Raw genomic sequence first — 17738 nt, 5'->3', positions numbered from 1 at the left:
TTACTTTTTATTCTGAAACTACAATATTGTCCCCTTCGAAGCAGTTTCCATCGGCAAACATACACCGGTGGTGTTGTTATTTCTATTTCTATTATTGGTAGCAGTGCGGAAACGCTGCAACTGGTAGGGCCTTCAACATGTCGGTCACACTCTTTTTAATGTTCTCCAGAATCCCAAAATGATATCCATTAAGACTTTTTCAATTTCAGAAAAAGAATAAAATTCATAAGGAAAGAGATATTGTGAATAGGGGGTCTGTGGAACAACAGCAATGCTTTTAGTGCTCCAAAATTTCGCGGTGGAAGTGAGCGTGTGACATGAGGCGTTGTCATGATGCAGCATTCAAAAAAATGGTTCAAATGGCTCTGAGAACTATGGGACTTAACTTCTAAGGTCAGCAGTCCCCTAGAACTTAGAACTACTTAAACCTAACTAACTTAAGGACATCACACACATCCATGCCCGAGGCAGGATTCGAACCTGCGACCATAGCGGTCGCGCGGTTCCAGACTGTAGCGCCTAGAACCGCTGGACCACCCCAGCCGGCTGCAGCATTCAATTGTTCGCTATATGAAGATGGTATCTGTTCGTTCGGACATGTCCGAAAGAACAGATACAATCTTGATATAGTTACGGCTAACCGGCCATTGACCTTCTGTGCTGGATGCACACGCATTGCTCGAACTCTTACGGGACTCGGTAAGATTGCCGCGAGTAATGAGTGTAATGGGCAGGGGAACTACGAATGTAGGTTGCAATGTGGGCCTCACGGGGAGTGTGCAAGGGATAAATCCCTGCAGTCACACTATCTTCTGTGCCGTCGGTGGCTCAGATGGACAGAGCATCTGCCACGTAAGCAGGAGATCCCGGATTCGAGTCCCAGTCAGGGCACACATTTTCGACTGTCCCCGTTGATGTATATCAACGCCTGTCGACAGATTAGGGTCTTGGGTTAATTATCATTTAATTGTTCGCTATGTCCGGTTTCACTCGATTCACTCTTTTCCTGAGCCTTTCAAGGATGTCTTTGTAAAACACTTGGTTGACAGTCTATCCGTGAGGACCAAATTCTTTCTGCAAGAGACCTTTAGTGTCAAAAAAGCAAATCTGCAATGTTTTGATCTTTGATTTGCTCATTCGAGCTTTTTTTCGGTCGAGGAATGTCTCACTGTGCCACTCCCCACTTTATCTCTTTGTCTCAGGATCGTACTCAGAAATCCAGAGCTCATCGCCTGTGATCTCACGACCGAATTGGTCATTAGCAATCTTCTCAAGATCAACGCACATGTTTGTTCATTTGTCCTTCTGACCAATTGTTAGGTTTTCCAGCACCTTTTTGGTACAAACCTCTCTCATGTGCAAATTTTCGCTCAAAATTCGATGTACGGTGAGATTGTTTAAGTTTAAGGGATCACACATCATCCTTAAACGTCGGTCTGATCTCACAGAAGGACACACACGTTCGAGGTTTTCGTCAGTTGTTGAAGTTGAGGGTCTCCCTGAGCGACGTTCAACATTTTCTCGGCCTTCCAGAAACGACTTGTGTGAGCGAAAAACTTGTGCGCTTGATAATGAATGTTCCCTTTAGACCTGTTTCAACTTTAGCCGGCCGGGGTGGCCGAGCGGTTCTAGGCGCTACAGTATGGAACCGCGCTGCTGCTGCGGTCTCAGGTACGGAGCCTGCCTCGGACATGGATGTGTGTGATGTCCTTAGGTTAGTTAGGTTTAAGTAGTTCTAAGTTCTAGGGGACTGATGACCTTAGAAGTTAAGTTCCATAGTGCTCAGAGCCATTTGAACCATTTTGTTTCAACTTTTAAAAGATTACACTCGCAGGTTCTCCAGGTTTAGCACAAACCTTGATGGCATAATGTTGCTCCACATTCCGTTGTTCCATTTTCGTAACACACAATAAAAACACAACTTCACTGATGGCGCTCTCAACAATGGCTGCACGGAGCTGAAACTTGGACTGAGCGCGTGGGAGAGATGAATACAGTGGTGCACACAAACAGAACAACAGAGCGTTGGCATATCGCTCCCAGTGTCGTCAGTCTCACTGTCTTTATCAAGAAGCTTGTGTATATCTACACTACTGGCCATTAAAATTGCTACACCAAGAAGAAATGCAGATGAGAAACGGGTATTCATTGGACAAATATATTATACTACAACTGACATGTGATTACATTTTCACGCAATTTTGGTACATACATCCTGATAAATCAGTACCCAGAAAACCACCTCTGGCTGTAATAACGGCCTTGATACGCCTGGGCATTGAGTCAAACAGTGCTTGGATAGCGTGTACAGGTACAGCTGCCCATGCAGCTTCAACACGATACCACAGTTCATCAAGAGTAGTGACTGGCGTATTGTGACGAGCCAGTTGCTCGTCCTCCATTTACCACGCGTTTTCAGCTGGTGAGAGAACTGGAGAATGTGCTGGCCTGTGAAGCAGTCGATCATTTTCTGTATCCAGAAACGCCCGTACAGGACCTGCAACATGCGGTCGTGCATTATCCTGCTGAAATGTAGGGTTTCGCAGGGATCGAATGAAGGGTAGAGCCACGGGTCGTAACACATCTGAAATGTAACGTCCACTGTTCAAAGTGCCGTAAATGCGAACAAGAGGTGACCGAGACGTGTAACCAATGGCACCCCATACCATCACGCCGGGCGATACGCCAGTATGGCGATGACGAATACACGCTTCCAATGAGCGTTCACCGCGATGTCGCCAAACACGTATGCGACCGTCATGATGCTGTAAACAGAAACTGGATTCATCCGAAAAAATGACGTTTTGCCATTCCTGCACCCAGGTTTGTCGTTGAGTACACCATCGCAGGCGCTCCTGTCTGTGATGCAGCGTCAAGGGTAACCGCAGCCATGGTCTCCGAGCTGCTAGTCCACGCTGCTGCAAACGTCGTCGAACTGTTCGTGCAGATGGTTGTTGTCTTGCAAACGTCCCCATTTGCTGACTCAGGGATCGAGACGTGGCTGCACGATCCGTTACAGCCATGCGGATAAGATGCCTGTCATCTCGACTGCTAGTGATACGAGGCCGATGGGATCCACCGATTCCATATTCTGCTAACAGTCATTGGATCTCGACCAACGCGAGCATAAATGTGGCGATACGATAAACCGCATTCGTGATAGGCTAAAACCCGACCTTTATCAAAGTCGAAAACGTGATGGTACGCATTTTTCCTCCTTACACGAGGCATCACTCAATGTTTCACCAGGCACCGCCGGTCAACTGGTGTTTTTGTATGAGAAATCGGTTGGGCACTTTCCTCATGTGAGCACGTTGTAGGTGTCGCCACCGGCGCCAACCTTGTGTGAATGTTCTGAGAAGCTAATCATTTACATATAACAGCATCTTCTTCCCGTCGGTTAAATTTCGCGTCTGTAGCACGTCATCTTCGTGGTGTAGTAATTTTAATGGCCAGTAGTGTATAATGGAGACCTTAGTGTTTATGCCATTACGATATTTAAACAAAAATTATTGTCGTACGATTTTATTTGCAGTAACTTTTTAGTTGAAGTTATGTTTAGAACCTCTTAGGCTGGGAGCTGTGTTGCCTGATAAATACAGACTGATTTTCTACCTGCACCTTTTCAGACTGTACAGCAAACGCGTTGTGGATGTCTGCAGGAGACGAAGGATCCGCTGATCAAGTCGTTCTACCGGGAGCGCGTGTACTCGCAGCCGCGCAAAGCGTTCCGCCCGCTGGAGGACTGTGTGGCGCAGATGCGCGAGGGCGGCGTGGCGTGCCACGCGGACGAGGCGGCCTACAAGGTGATCGGCGACACCTTCCTCGAGTCGGAGAAGTGCAGCCTCAAGGCGGTGCCCATGTTCCCGCTCAGGGGCATCATCATGGCCGTCAGGAAGCAGTCGCAGTACAAGGAGACCTTCTCCAGGACGTAAGCGACGCAGTCTGTAGGAGTCGTCGTGTGGGTCACAGAAATCTCTAGCCATGTTTTGGCACAGTTTCCTTAATCGGTCAGGGATTTTGTTATTCTCACTATTTTATTTCGGCAAGTCCGTCTGTTTCATTAACCATCATCTCTAGCTGGTTAGTGTCTCCACGACCTGATACAAGCCATCTGCCTACCGAGCACGAACACGCACTCTAAACCACAACTCTCGCCTGGAAAACCAGAGAGCGACCGATCATATTTCCATGTCTTTGTGGGAGAATGCATTTTTGATTTCATGTAAGCTTTCCATATTGGAATTAGAGGTGTTATCCTTATCTACAGATTCATTTTTGGGTGACAACTCAATATATCTTAGCCTTTTAGGAACTATACTCTGGGTCACTGAGTTGTCGCAAGTATGATTTAAGTGTAGTATTGTCAAATCACCACCAGAATTTAATACTATGATGGAACACCATATTAACCAACAGAATTACTACCTTTTTAGTGATGCGATGAATTTTTTTATCACCTCATGAGCTGCATTTTTAAAAATAGTGTTTGTTGTTGGCACTTTTAGTGTCTTCCTGGTGTATTCTTGTTATAAAAAAAGTTGTGGCTAATAACTCATTTTGTTGAAATAAGGAAAGAATCAGCAGAATGTAAACATGCAACATAGCCAAATACAAAGAAACCAAGAGACTGCACTGAGTATATATATGTTTTCTGAGCTTATGAAAAGAAATTCTGAAGTCTGATGATTGTTCTTTCTGTGTACCGTTTTTTTTTTTAAATCAAGATTTTTTTACATGTCATTTAAGCATCTGTATGCTACCTCTGAAAGTCAGTAATAATATTGAAAATGAGCCCCCCACCACCACCATCTTGACTTCTGGCAGTTCAAGAGCCAGTACTGACATTGTAGGGTGGCACCTTGTGCTGCATATGTACCGTTCTTGTTACTAGTTGGTAACCTACCTAAATGAGTATTTTGTCAGTAACCACCTGATTCTTTAAGGAATCGAACTACTGTTTTAAACAGCTTCAAACTTCTGATTACTTCTCCATGTATTAAATGTATGATATCAACCATGTAAACTAGAAAAAGTGTGGGAAAGGTTTGAATTTATGTTTAAAGTTTGTTGGAAGCCACAAAATGTTCTCATTTTTAAATATTGCACGAATATAGTCTGGGTATTAATCGGATGTGCATTACTGTTCCTGAAGACATATACAGTTTAAAAGTATGGAACCTTTCACATAAGACTGTATCTCTTAATGAGTAGATTGTCAGCATTTTAAATTTTTTAATTCTGCCAGTACTTGTATGAAATATTGAAAACAGAATTTTTGTTACCTCTGGGTAGCCACTTGATAGGCAACCTGCAATTGGGTCCAGGTTTTGCCCCCTGGGATAATCGCTCAGTAAAATGGTTGAGCACCCAACACAACAGCTATCATAAGAATGTTGTAAGTTGGCCACCAGCCTCCAAGTACTGATATTATGTCATCACCATTATAAACACTTGGTGTCGATTGTTCCCTGTTCGATTTTGTTATTAACTAAGGATTTTGTTATTAACTAAGGATCATAAATGTTAAACAGTTTTAAGCTCCACGTCGAGTCCAGAGGGTACACGACTTGCTTCCTTCACCCAGAGGGGCTGCTGGCTGACTACCAACATCACGAGCTGACAATAACTCCCGAAATTATTCAAACTTCTGGCCTCTCAGCCAGTGATTCTCAGTAACAGAAAAATATCAAGAATTATCATTGGTTATTCGTTTTTCCAAGTAATACCGCTCCTCTGGGAAATGCTGCCTTCTGACAGTAATTTTCGCAAGTTTATTTCGAACAGGTGCTGGAAAACACCAGCATTATGGGACAGTCACTAATCCTCAAGGCAGCCTTGTAGGCGCCGAACATAACCTGATTTACGAGGATTAGCGAAAGATCCTCAAAATGGTTCAAATGGCTCTGAGCACTATGCGACTTAACACCTGAGGTCATCAGTCCCCTAGAACTTAGAACTACTTAAATCTAACTAACCTAAGGACATCACACACATCTATGTCCGAGGCAGGATTCGAACCTGCGACGGTAGAGGTCGCGCGGTTCAAGACTGAAGTGCCTAGAACCGCTCGGCCACTACGGCCGGCGAAAGATCCTCCAATAAGCTCCAGGATGAGCTAAGCCCAAACTCGCCAATTGTCGCATCCATCACAGTCGAGAGGACGACCCCACCAGCGTCACTGGGAACGTGTTGTTACAATATTAGTGACCGGCAATCGAATCTCGCCTGGCGCGAGGATTTTATTGTGTTAGGAAGCCACGAAAGAATCTTAGAGCATGCTTGAATAGACTTTCTAGAATGCACCGCCTGACAAACAAAGTGAAGCACCCAGAACACATTGCTGGATGTCAAAGTAGCTTCATGCACATACACATCATCGGTTGGTGTATAAATGATTAGAGTTGCAGTTCTGTGTGATAAGTATAACGGCCATTAGAGTGCATAAGTGATCAGTGTTGTTATCAGGCCTGAAACGGCATAGAAGAAGCGTGAACAGGGTCACACTTGTATAACCAGCACCTGGAAGGGTGTGGAAGGGGCCTCATTATGGATCTCTACTCGGCTAGCTTGTTCATGCACTATCCAGATTTTTGTGACTTCCAGATGTGACAGTATCCTGACGTTTGGACTACAGCGAAGGACAGGTATGCCGATCGGTTACGTCTCCATCAAAAGGGATATCACCATATTGTGCACCTAGCATATCGCAACACCTTCACAGCTGCACCTGCCATCCGAGATCACACAATGGACTGCCTCAAGGTTACGTGTCACGTGGCATCATTGGTCGGAGGCCTTCAGCAGCCAGACTAGGTAATTACCGTCACTCGCGTAGACTACCGTCAAGGTCACAACACAAACGGCTGCGTCTACAGCGGTGGCGACACCACGAATCATGGACTGCTGACTAATGGCGTCGCATTATGTTCAGCGATGAATCGCGGTTCTGCGCTACCCTGAATGATTTTTGTCGGTGAGTGTGGTGGCGACCCACGAAAAGGTCTCATCATTCTAATGTTTTAGGGAAGCAGAGCAATGTTACTCCTGACGTCATGATGTTAGGAATCATCAGGCACGACGTCAGCTCATGGCTGGTAGTTATTGACGCCACAACAGTACGTCACGGACATCCTGTGTCTTCATGTGTTAGCTCTCATGGGACGGTATAGTGGAGCCATTTTTCTACAGTACAATCATCATCCACGGATTCGACGTGTCCCTTTGAACTGCATGTGTGATATCGAACTATTTCCGTGACCAGAAAGACCCTCAAATCCGCCGCTGATAGAACGTGGTGGGACCATCTAGGATGTCAACGGCCTCCCAGTCCCAGTAAACCGGATATCAAGGACTAGTTGCAACAGTTGTAAGCTAGCATGCTTCAGGATATGTTGCACGGCCTTATGACACCCTTCCGAAACGAAACAGTGCATGCAGCAGAGCCGAAGGGGTGCAACGTCATGATGATAAGTGGTTTCGTGCAGCCAACTTCTTTGTAAATTTAACTCGATTTTGTAATCGCTGAAATAACATCGCATTTCCTCTCAATCCGTTACATTTCATTCCGTTTTCTCGTCACCTTCTAGGTGCTTCACTCTTTACTAAAGACTAGTGTGTGTTATTTATAGCCGGCCGGCGTGGCCGAGCGGTTTTAGGCGCTTCAGTCTGGAACGGCGAGACCGCTACGGTCGCAGGTTCGAATCCTGCCTCGGGTATGGATGTGTGTGACGTCCTTAGGTTAGTTAGGTTTAAGTAGTTGTAAGTTCTAAGGGGCTGATGACCTCAGATGTTAAGACCCATAGTGCTTAGAGCCATTTGAAGCATTTGTTATTTATATGCTCCATAGATCATTTGAACGGTTCTTTTATCGATTTGGAACGAGCCAGTTTACAGGATATTTGTACATGATTAGTGTTAACATTAATTAACACATTATTTTTAGTCCTACTCATGGAACTACACAGGGTGTACTATTTAACTCGGGATAGAGATGAAATACAGCAATATGTTTTAGATAAAAGTTGTAGGGAGCAAAGAGGGTCACACATTACAGCTAATAGCCATGATATTGAACGTAACTTCAAGGTGATATGGAGGTTAAGTCATTTTTTTTAATGAGTACCCTAATATTTGATTTGAGATCTGATAAGAGCGGCAAATCAAATTTTATGTATAATATGATACATTATTCAAGACCATGACAAGGTTATATGAAGGTCAACTAAACAAATACGTTTTTAGTTCTAGTAGGAATTAACTCAGAATACAGGAGGGATACACCACAATATAATTTTGGATAAAAAATGGAAGGGGCATCCAGAGGAATTAGAGGTGGGGGCATTTACTCAACGACTTGTAAATCGATAATCTACGTTTTATTTATGTTTGTTTTGTCTTGCAAATGTCAAAACAACATTTATACTTTCCGAAGTACTTATTTTTGCTAATAAAAACGTTAATAAAGTTCAAAGTTGTCTTCGCTATTTCCAAATCCGACGTGACAAATAGCGGTTTCCATGAACTAAACGCCAACCTTCGAATGACCTACGCTACGTATCAGACATTTTATGTTATTGGGCAAATGATCAAAAATTTTTGTTGCTCCATATTAAACTCCATTCAGAACCACTGCAGCTTTAACAATCACTAATAAAGATCATTTTTCCGTCTAGTGTTGTAGGTATGTGCATCACTGTTCTTCTCATGTAATTGACTATCACCGCGAATTTCATTAGAGAAATATGTATTTTGACGAAATAAATCTCGGGTGAACAGCCTGGCATCAGTGTGCATAGGACAAAATATGTCGGCAATCGACCACGTTGCCATCATCAGGTGCGCTGATTTACTGACCGGCGGTGGGCCGGCGCCAGGTATATATAGGACAATCCCCCTCCCGCTCCTCCCTCAGGCGCTTCCTATGAGTCGGTGCGGTCCGCGCCCCGCGCGCGGTCCAGGTATAGCGTCCGTTCTCCCGCCGTCTGGGCGCTGCGTCCTAGTCCTAGGTCTTCTCGTTCAGGAGGGTATGCCGCCACCGTCTCGTTATTCTTCCCCGAAGTCGGTACACTCTGGGAAATATCCTTTTTCTTCTTAATCCGGGTGATCGCGGGTTCCCACGCCTTGCTAAGGATGTAACCGCTGTCACGATTTAGTTGTGGCTCCCTTACTCTGATCTCTATGGCTTCTTTGATGACACAGTCCCAGTATTTGGAAGTCTGTGTCAGGACTCTGGTTTGGTCATAACCCATGCTGTGGAGTTCCGACAGTCAATGCTCAGCGGTTGCCGACTTACTGGGCTGTTGCAGTCTAGTGTGCCGTTGACGTTCTCGGCATCGGTCCTCAATGGTACGAATGGCCCGCCCTATGTATACACTACCGCATAGGCGAGGTATCTGATACATCCCTGATTTACGTAGACCAAGGTTGTCCCTGACACTACCAAGAAGGCTCTCGGTTTTGCTTGGAGGACGGAAGATGGTTTTCACTTGGTGTTTACGTAAAATGCGTCCAATTTTTCCGGATAAGGCCCCACAAAACGGAATAATAGCCAAGGCGGCCTCCTCCTGAGGCCAATGCTCAGCGATTGCCGACTTACTGGGCTGTTGCAGTCTAGTGGGATATATACACACCATATCCGCAACTACTTGGATTTCCTGGGACGCATCAACAACCTTGCGCTTAAGGAATCTGACATACTGGTGAGCTAGACGTGGTATCTCTATTCACTAAAGTTCCGTTACAAGAATCCTTGGAACGTATCAGCCAGAAATTTGACGAAGAGACCACCAAACTTTTCAGACATGTTCTGACATCAAGTTACTTCTTATTTGACGGTAAATACGAGGTGCATTCAAGTTCTATGGCCTCCGATTTTCTTTCTAATGAACTACTCACCCGAAATCGATGAAACTGGCGTTACTTCTCGACGTAATCGCCCTGCAGACGTACACATTTTTCACAACGCTGACGCCATGATTCCATGGCAGCGGCGAAGGCTTCTTTAGGAGTCTGTTTTGACCACTGGAAAATCGCTGAGGCAATAGCAGCACGGCTGGTGAATGTGCGGCCACGGAGAGTGTCTTTCATTGTTGGAAAAAGCCAAAAGTCACTAGGAGCCAGGTCAGGTGAGTAGGGAGCACGAGGAATCACTTCAAATTTGTTATCACGAAGAAACTGGTGCGTAACGTTAGCTCAATGTGCGGGTGCGTTGTCTTGGTGAAACAGCACTTGCGCAGCCCTTCCCGGACGTTTTTGTTGCAGTGCAGGAAGGAATTTGTTCTTCAAAACATTTTCGTAGGATGCACCTGTTACCGTAGTGCCCTTTGGAACGCAATGGGTAAGGATTACGCCCTCGCTGTCCCAGAACATGGACACCATCATTTTTCCAGCACTGGCGGTTACCCGAAATTTTTTTGGTGGCGGTGAATCTGTGTGCTTCCATTGAGCTGACTGGCGCTTTGTTTCTGGATTGAAAAATGGCATCGACGTCTCATCCATTGTCACAACCGACGAAAAGAAAGTCCCATTCGTGCTGTCGTTGCGCGTCAACATTGCTTGGCGACGTGCCACACGGGCAGCCATGTGGTCGTCTGTCAGCATTCGTGGCACCCACCTGGATGACACTTTTCGCATTTTCAGGTCGTCATGCAGGATTGTGTGCACAGAACCCACAGAAATGCCAACTCTGGAGGCGATCTGTTCAACAGTCATTCGGCGATCCCCCAAAACAATTCTCTCCACCTTCTCGATCATGTCGTCAGACCGGCTTGTCCGAGCCCGAGGTTGTTTCGGTTTGTTGTCACACGATGTTCTGCCTTCATTAAACTGTCGCACCCCCGAACGCACTTTCGACACATCCATAATACCATCACCACATGTCTCCTTCAACTGTCGATGAATTTCAATTGGTTTCACACCAGGCAAATTCAGAAAACGAATGATTGCACGCTGCTCAAGTAAGGAAAACGTCGCCATTTTAAGTATTTAAAACAGTTGTCATTCTCGCCGCTGGCGGTAAAATTCCATCTGCCTTACGGTGCTGCCATCTCTGGGACGTATTGACAATGAATGCGGCCTCATTTTAAAAAAATGCGCATGTTTCTATCTCTTTCCAGTCCGGAGAAAAAATCGGAGGCCCTAGAACTTGAATACACCTCGTACAACAAGCAGACAGAAGGAGTAGCCATGGGGAGTCCACTCTCATGCGTTGTCGCAAATATGTACATGGAACATTTCGAGGAGGAAGCTCTTGAATCAGCACATCTAAAACCCACCTGTTTCTTTAGATATGTGGATGATACCTTCGTTATCTGGCCACATGGAAGAGATAAACTGGCAGACTTCCTCACACATCTCAACTTCAGACACGAGAATATTCACCATGGAGATCGAAACGGATGGGATGCTCCCTTTCCTAGATGTTTTGATCAGAAGACGATCCGACGGCACTTTGGGCCACAGCGTGTATAGGAAGAAGACGCACACCGATTTGTACCTACATGCGGATAGCTGCCACCACCCAGCACAAAAGAATGGCGTGCTCAAAACTCTTGTACACAGAGCTCACACCGACAGGGACAGTCTCCAACAAGAATTGGACCATCTCAAGACCGTGTTTCGGAGGAACGGTTACAAGGAAGGGCAAATTTGGAAGGCTCTACAACCCACACCTGCAGCAGCGGCGGAAACTGAGGATGAACCTCAGTAGGAGGCCGCCTTGGCTATTATTCCGGTTTGTGGGGCCTTATCCGGAAAAATTGGACGCATTTTACGTAAACACCAAGTGAAAACCATCTTCCGTCCTCCAAGCAAAACCGAGAGCCTTCTTGGTAGTGTCAAGCACAACCTTGGTCTACGTAAATCAGGGATGTATCACATACCTCGCCTATGCGGTAGTGTGTACATAGGGCGGGCCATTCGTACCATTGAGGACCGATGCCGAGAACGTCAACGGCACACTAGACTGCAACAGCCCAGTAAGTCGGCAACCGCTGAGCATTGACTGTCGGAACTCCACAGCATGGGTTATGACCAAACCAGAGTCCCGACACAGACTTCCAAATACTGGGACTGTGTCATCAAAGAAGCCATAGAGATCAGAGTAAGGGAGCCACAACTAAATCGTGACAGCGGTTACATCCTTAGCGAGGCGTGGGAACCCGCGATCACCCGGATTAAGAAGAAAAAGGATATTTCCCAGAGTGTACCGACTTCGGGGAAGAATAACGAGAACGGTGGCGGCATACCCTCCTGAACGAGAAGACCTAGGACTAGGACGCAGCGCCCAGACGGCGGGAGAACGGACGCTATACCTGGACCGCGCGCGGGGCGCGGAACACACCGACTCATTGGAATCGCCTGAGGGAGGAGCGGGAGGGGGATTGTCCTATATATACCTGGCGCCGGCCCACCGCCGGTCAGTAAATCAGCGCACCTGATGATGGCAACGTGGTCGATTGCCGACATATTGTGTCCTATGCACACTGATACCAGGCTGTTCACCCGAGATTTATTTCGTCGTAAAATAGGCCTTGAGAAATTGAAGAATCACAATATGTATTTTGATGGAACAGGTAAAATGCCTAGCTCCGTGAAGAGGTACCTATAAGGCGTCCGTGGGTGAACACTACATATGATTCTCACTGCTCGTTATTGTGTAATCAGTACTTTCTTTCTCTGTTGTGAATTACACTAGAAAATTATTTCCTATGGTATTGTTGAGGGGAAATATGCAAAATATGTCAAGAGCCTCATACGTTTATTTCCAAGATTAACAGTTGCATGAAGATCAGAAGTAGCTGTATTTAATTGTGTGAGATGATTAATAAGTTCAAGATTTCATCAGTATGTGCACCATTAATTTGGAACGTTCTACCCCACTTACTGACTCCTGCTATCGGCGGCCGACTGAAATAGACTTGCTCTTGGCGGCCGAACCTGAATGGCACCTCCCGGCCAACCATGCCACACGATCATTTCATTTATTTCACTGACTCCTGCTCATGTGCTGCGTCAGTTGTTGGTATAACCATTTGTCGTAGAAAACTGAATGTAGCGTGTTTTTTAAAAATTTAGGGAGAGTCCTTGTTCTGAGAATCAGTTAATATTTCTTTGTAAAATATCGTTTACCAACTCTTATGTTGCTTTCTCTCTAATAGGGGTTATTGTAACACTAGTATCGTCTGCAAAAAGTACCATTTCTGCTTGTTGAATGGTAAATGGAACATTTTTCACATATAGGAATGGAACCAAAATTGACCCTTATAGGACTCGCTTTTTGATTTCGCTTTTCCCTAATCACTAAAATTTTTTACTTTTACAACTTTGTCTGAGTTATTCAAAACAGCTCTTTGGATTTGTTTGTTGAATATGATTCAAACTATGCGTGTGTAAAGCAATCAGTACCACACAATTTGGGTTTCGCTAAGACAGCATTATGATCTACACAAACAAATGCCCTGGAAAGATCGCAAAAAATACCGACTGGTGATATACTATTATTTTAGACTTGTACTATTTAATGAGTAAATGTACAAACAGCATTCTCAGTTGAGCAACATTTCTGGAATCCAAACCGAGATATGTTAAGTAAATTGTTTCTCCTTAAGTGTGTGATTACTCTTGATTATATTACTTTTTGAAATATTTTGGAAGGAAGATTTCAGTAAGAAAACTGGGCAAAAATTGTTTAAGTCTGTCTTCTCACTTTTCTAATGAAATGGATTAATAATTGCATATTTTAACCTGTCTGGAAAAATTCTATGCCCCAGTGATTCACTTCATACAATGAGATGACAAAAGTTATGGGATACCTTCTAATATCGTGTCGGACCTCCTTTTGCTCTGCATAGAGTAGCAAGTCGAAGTGGCATGTGCTTAATAAGTCGTCGGAAGTCCCCTTCCGAAATACTGAACCATGCTACCTCTATAGTTATCCATAATTACGAAAGTTGCCTGTGCAGGACATTGTGTATGACCTGACCTCTTACCTATGTCCCATAAATGTTCGATGGGATTAATGTCAGGCGATCTGGACGGCCAGGCCTTTCACTCGACTTGTATGGAATGTTGCTCAAACAAGAAGTCGGCAAAAACTGTGGCCATTGGCTTGGCATATTGTCATGCATAATAATCCCACTATTGTTTGGGAACTTCAAGCCCATTAATGGCTGCAAATGGTCTCCAAGTAGCCGCATAACTATTTACAGTTAATGATCGGCTCAGCTGGACCATAGGACCCAGTCCATTCCATATAAACACAGCCCACATCATTGTGGAGCCACCACTAGTTTGCACAGTGTCTTGCTGGCAAGAGGGGCCGGGGTCACACTTGAATCTTGCCACCAGCTCTTACCAAATGAAATGGCTACTTATCTGGCCAAGGCCATTTTTTTTCAGTCCTCTAGGGTCGAAACGATATGGCCGCAAACCCAGGACTGCGCTGCATGCAATGTTGTACTGTTAAGACATTCACGTCAGTCCTCAACTGTCCATTAACACCACACTCCGCCATATTGTCCTAACACAAATTTGTCAAACAACCCATACCGATTTCTGCGATTATTTCACTCTGAGTTGTTTGTCTGCTAGCACTGACAACTGTACACAAACGCCACTGCCCTCTGCTGTTAAGCGAAGGCCGTCAGCCACTGCATTGTTAATGGAAGGAGTTAACGCCTGGAATTTGGTGTTCTCAGGTCATCCTTGACACTGTGGAACTCGGAATACTGAATTTCGTAACGATTTCCGAAATGGAATGTCCCATGTATCTAGCTCCAACTAACACTCCACATTCCAAATCTGTTACTTTCCATCGTGCAGCCAGAAGCACATCGGTAATCTTTCCGCATGAATTACCTGAGTACAAATGACAGGTCTGACAATGCACTGCTCGTTCATACCTTGTGTATGTGGTACTGTCACCATCTCTACATGAGTTTTGTCACCTTGATGTACACTACTGGCCATTAAAATTGCTATACCACGAAGATGACGTACTACAGAAGCGAAATTTAACCACAGGAAGAAGATGCTGTGATATGTAAATGATTAACTTTTCAGAGCATTCACACAAGGCCGGCGCCGGTGGCGACACCTACAACGTGCTGACATGAGGAAAGTTTCCATCCAATTTCTCATACACAAACAGCAGTTGACCGGCTTTGCCTGGTGAAATGTTGTTGTGTTGCCTCGTTTAAGGAGGAGAAATGCGTACCATCACGTTTCCGACTTTGATAAAGGTCGGATTGTAGGCTATCGCGATTGCGGTTTATCGTATCGTGACATTGCTGCTCGCCGCTCTGGATCCCAACAGGCTCGTATCACTAGCAGGCGAGATGACAGACATCTTATCCGCATGGCTGTAACGGATCGTGGAGCCACGTCTCGATCCCTGAGTCAACAAATGGGGACGTTTGCATGACAACAACCATCTGCACGAACAGTTCGACGACGTTTGCAGCAGCGTAGACTATCAGCTCGACCATGGCTTCGGCTACCCTTGACGCTGCATCACAGACACGAGTGCCTGCGATGGTTTACTCAACGACGAATCTGGGTGCAGGAATGGCAAAACGTCATTTTTTCGGATGAATCCAGGTTCTGTTTACAGCATCATGATGGTCGCATCCGTATTCGGCGACATCGCGGTGAATGCACATTGGAAGCGTGTATTCGTCATCGTCATACTGGCGTATCACCTGGCGTGATGGTATGGGGTCCCATTGGTTACGCCTCTCGGTCACCTCTTGTTCGCACTGACGGCACTTTGAACAGTGGACGTTACATTTCAGATGTGTTACGACCCGTGGCTCTACCCTTCATTCGATTCCTGCGAAACCCTACATTTCAGCAGGATAATGCACGAAGGCATGTTGCAGGTCCTGTACGGGCCTTTCTGGCTCAAATGGTTCAACTGGCTCTGAGCACTATGGGACTCAACTGCTGAGGTCATAAGTCCCCTAGAACTTAGAACTACTTAAACCTAACTAACCTAAGGACAACACACACATCCATGCCCGAGGCAGGATTCGAACCTGCGACCGTAGCGGTCGCGCGGTTCCAGACTGTAGCGCCAGAACCGCTCGGCCACCAGCGGCCGGCGAAGGGCCTTTCTGGATACAGAATATGTTCGACTGCTGCCCTGGCCAGCACATTCTCCAGATCTCTTACCAATTGAAAACGTCTGGTCAGTGGTGGCCGAGCAATTGGCTCGTCACAATACGCCAGTCACTACTCTAGATGAACTGTGGCATCGTGTTGAAGCTGCATGGGCAGCTGTACCTGTACACGCCATGCAAGCTCTGTTTGACTCAATGCCCTGGCGTATCAAGGCCGTTATTACGACCAGATGTATTTGTTTTGGGTACTGATTTCTCAGGATCTACGCACCCAAATTGCGTGAAAATGTAATCACATGTCAGTTCTAGTATAATATATTTGTCCAATGAATACCTGTTTATCGTCTGCATTTCTTCTTGGTGTAGCAGTTTTAATGGCCAGTAGTGTATTAAAGCCTAGTGTGTGTGTGTGTCTCACTAGCTTGTCTGTCATATGGTGGACCTGAAAGGAAGTCTTGTTATACAACAGGCTGACATGGCTGAGGGAGACGGGCCTGCTGAAGCGCGAGTGGACGCGCTGGGTGGCGCAGAAGCCGCGCTGCCTGAACCGCGACAGCGGCTACGCAGAGGTGGGCCTCACCGAGGTGTCGCCCGCGTTGCTCATGGTGTGCTACGGCGTCGCCGCATCCCTGGCGGCGCTGCTATTCGAGGTGCTGCTGCATAGGCTGGTTGCCGCCAAGCAGGGGCACCACAAGAGGCAGCAGAAGCCCGGCACCGATAACACGCTGGTGCCCAGTGCATTCCTGCGCTGAAATGGCAATCACAATTGCTTACCTCACTATTTTTCCTCTGACCTTCCTGCTCTTTTGGATTCACTTACTTAACAGCACATATTGATTCACACTGCAATGCGTAAAAAGCATCTCAACAGTTGCTCTGGCACGGTAACCTTTAGGGAGCTGGCAATTAGGAAACTCGGTTCTCTTTTAAAAGGAAATTTATTTCTTGTACGGAGTGCACTTAGTGTACAAGGCCGATAGCTAGTGTAGGTAGAACCGAGGGGGGATCACGTTAAAAACGTACTTTCCCATTTCAGGGCTATTTGGAAAGTAAGGTCCGATCGATCACGAAAAGGAAACCATAATGAAAATCTGACGAAGTTCTGCATAGACGTGTTGGACAGAGTCCCCGCCCATGGCGTCAAGTCACTTTTTTCAATTCTGAGCACACGGTGAACACATAAAGATGCTCTAGAAAATAGTGTCTCCCACCAACTATGAGCGCTTGTGAGAGATGTCGCCTGATTCCATGTAACCACACAAACTAATTGTCACCCATTTCCTTTTTCATGACAATTCTCGGTCTCGCACTGCAGGGGTAATAAACCATTCCTATAGCGATTTCGATGGGAAGTGTTTGATCACCCACCATACAGCTGAGACTTGGCTCCTTCTGATTCTCATCTTTGTTCAGATGAACTGCGGGCTATGATGACAACATTTTGGCACAGATCAGCGTAGAGAATTGACAAAATGCACATGCGGTTGCCTTCTGTGACAGGGGTGTTGTAAATTTGGGAAAATTCTAAGGCAAACGCATCAATTGGAGCGACGACTCTGTAGGGACGTAGATGGAAGCTGTAGTTATCTGTTTCAAATAAAACATTTTTGATTTTAA

At 45.7% G+C, this 17738-nt stretch overlaps 1 protein-coding gene across 1 annotated transcript in view; it reads left to right on the top strand.

Annotated features, from left to right (window-relative positions):
• Positions 1-16873, top strand: part of LOC126235296 (glutamate receptor U1-like) — a 61227-nt gene extending 44354 nt beyond the window's left edge. The window contains exons 6-7 of the mRNA XM_049944021.1: positions 3663-3931; positions 16591-16873. Coding sequence (XP_049799978.1) covers positions 3663-3931; positions 16591-16873 — 552 coding nt within the window. The remainder of the gene's footprint in view (positions 1-3662; positions 3932-16590) is intronic.
• Positions 16874-17738: the final 865 nt, after the last annotated feature.

Source organism: Schistocerca nitens, chromosome 2 (assembly GCF_023898315.1).
Source record: "Schistocerca nitens isolate TAMUIC-IGC-003100 chromosome 2, iqSchNite1.1, whole genome shotgun sequence".
Classification (NCBI taxonomy): Eukaryota; Metazoa; Arthropoda; class Insecta; order Orthoptera; family Acrididae; genus Schistocerca; species Schistocerca nitens.
The sequence above is the reverse complement of the archived record's forward strand: the minus strand, read 5'-3'. Positions and strand labels throughout refer to the sequence as shown.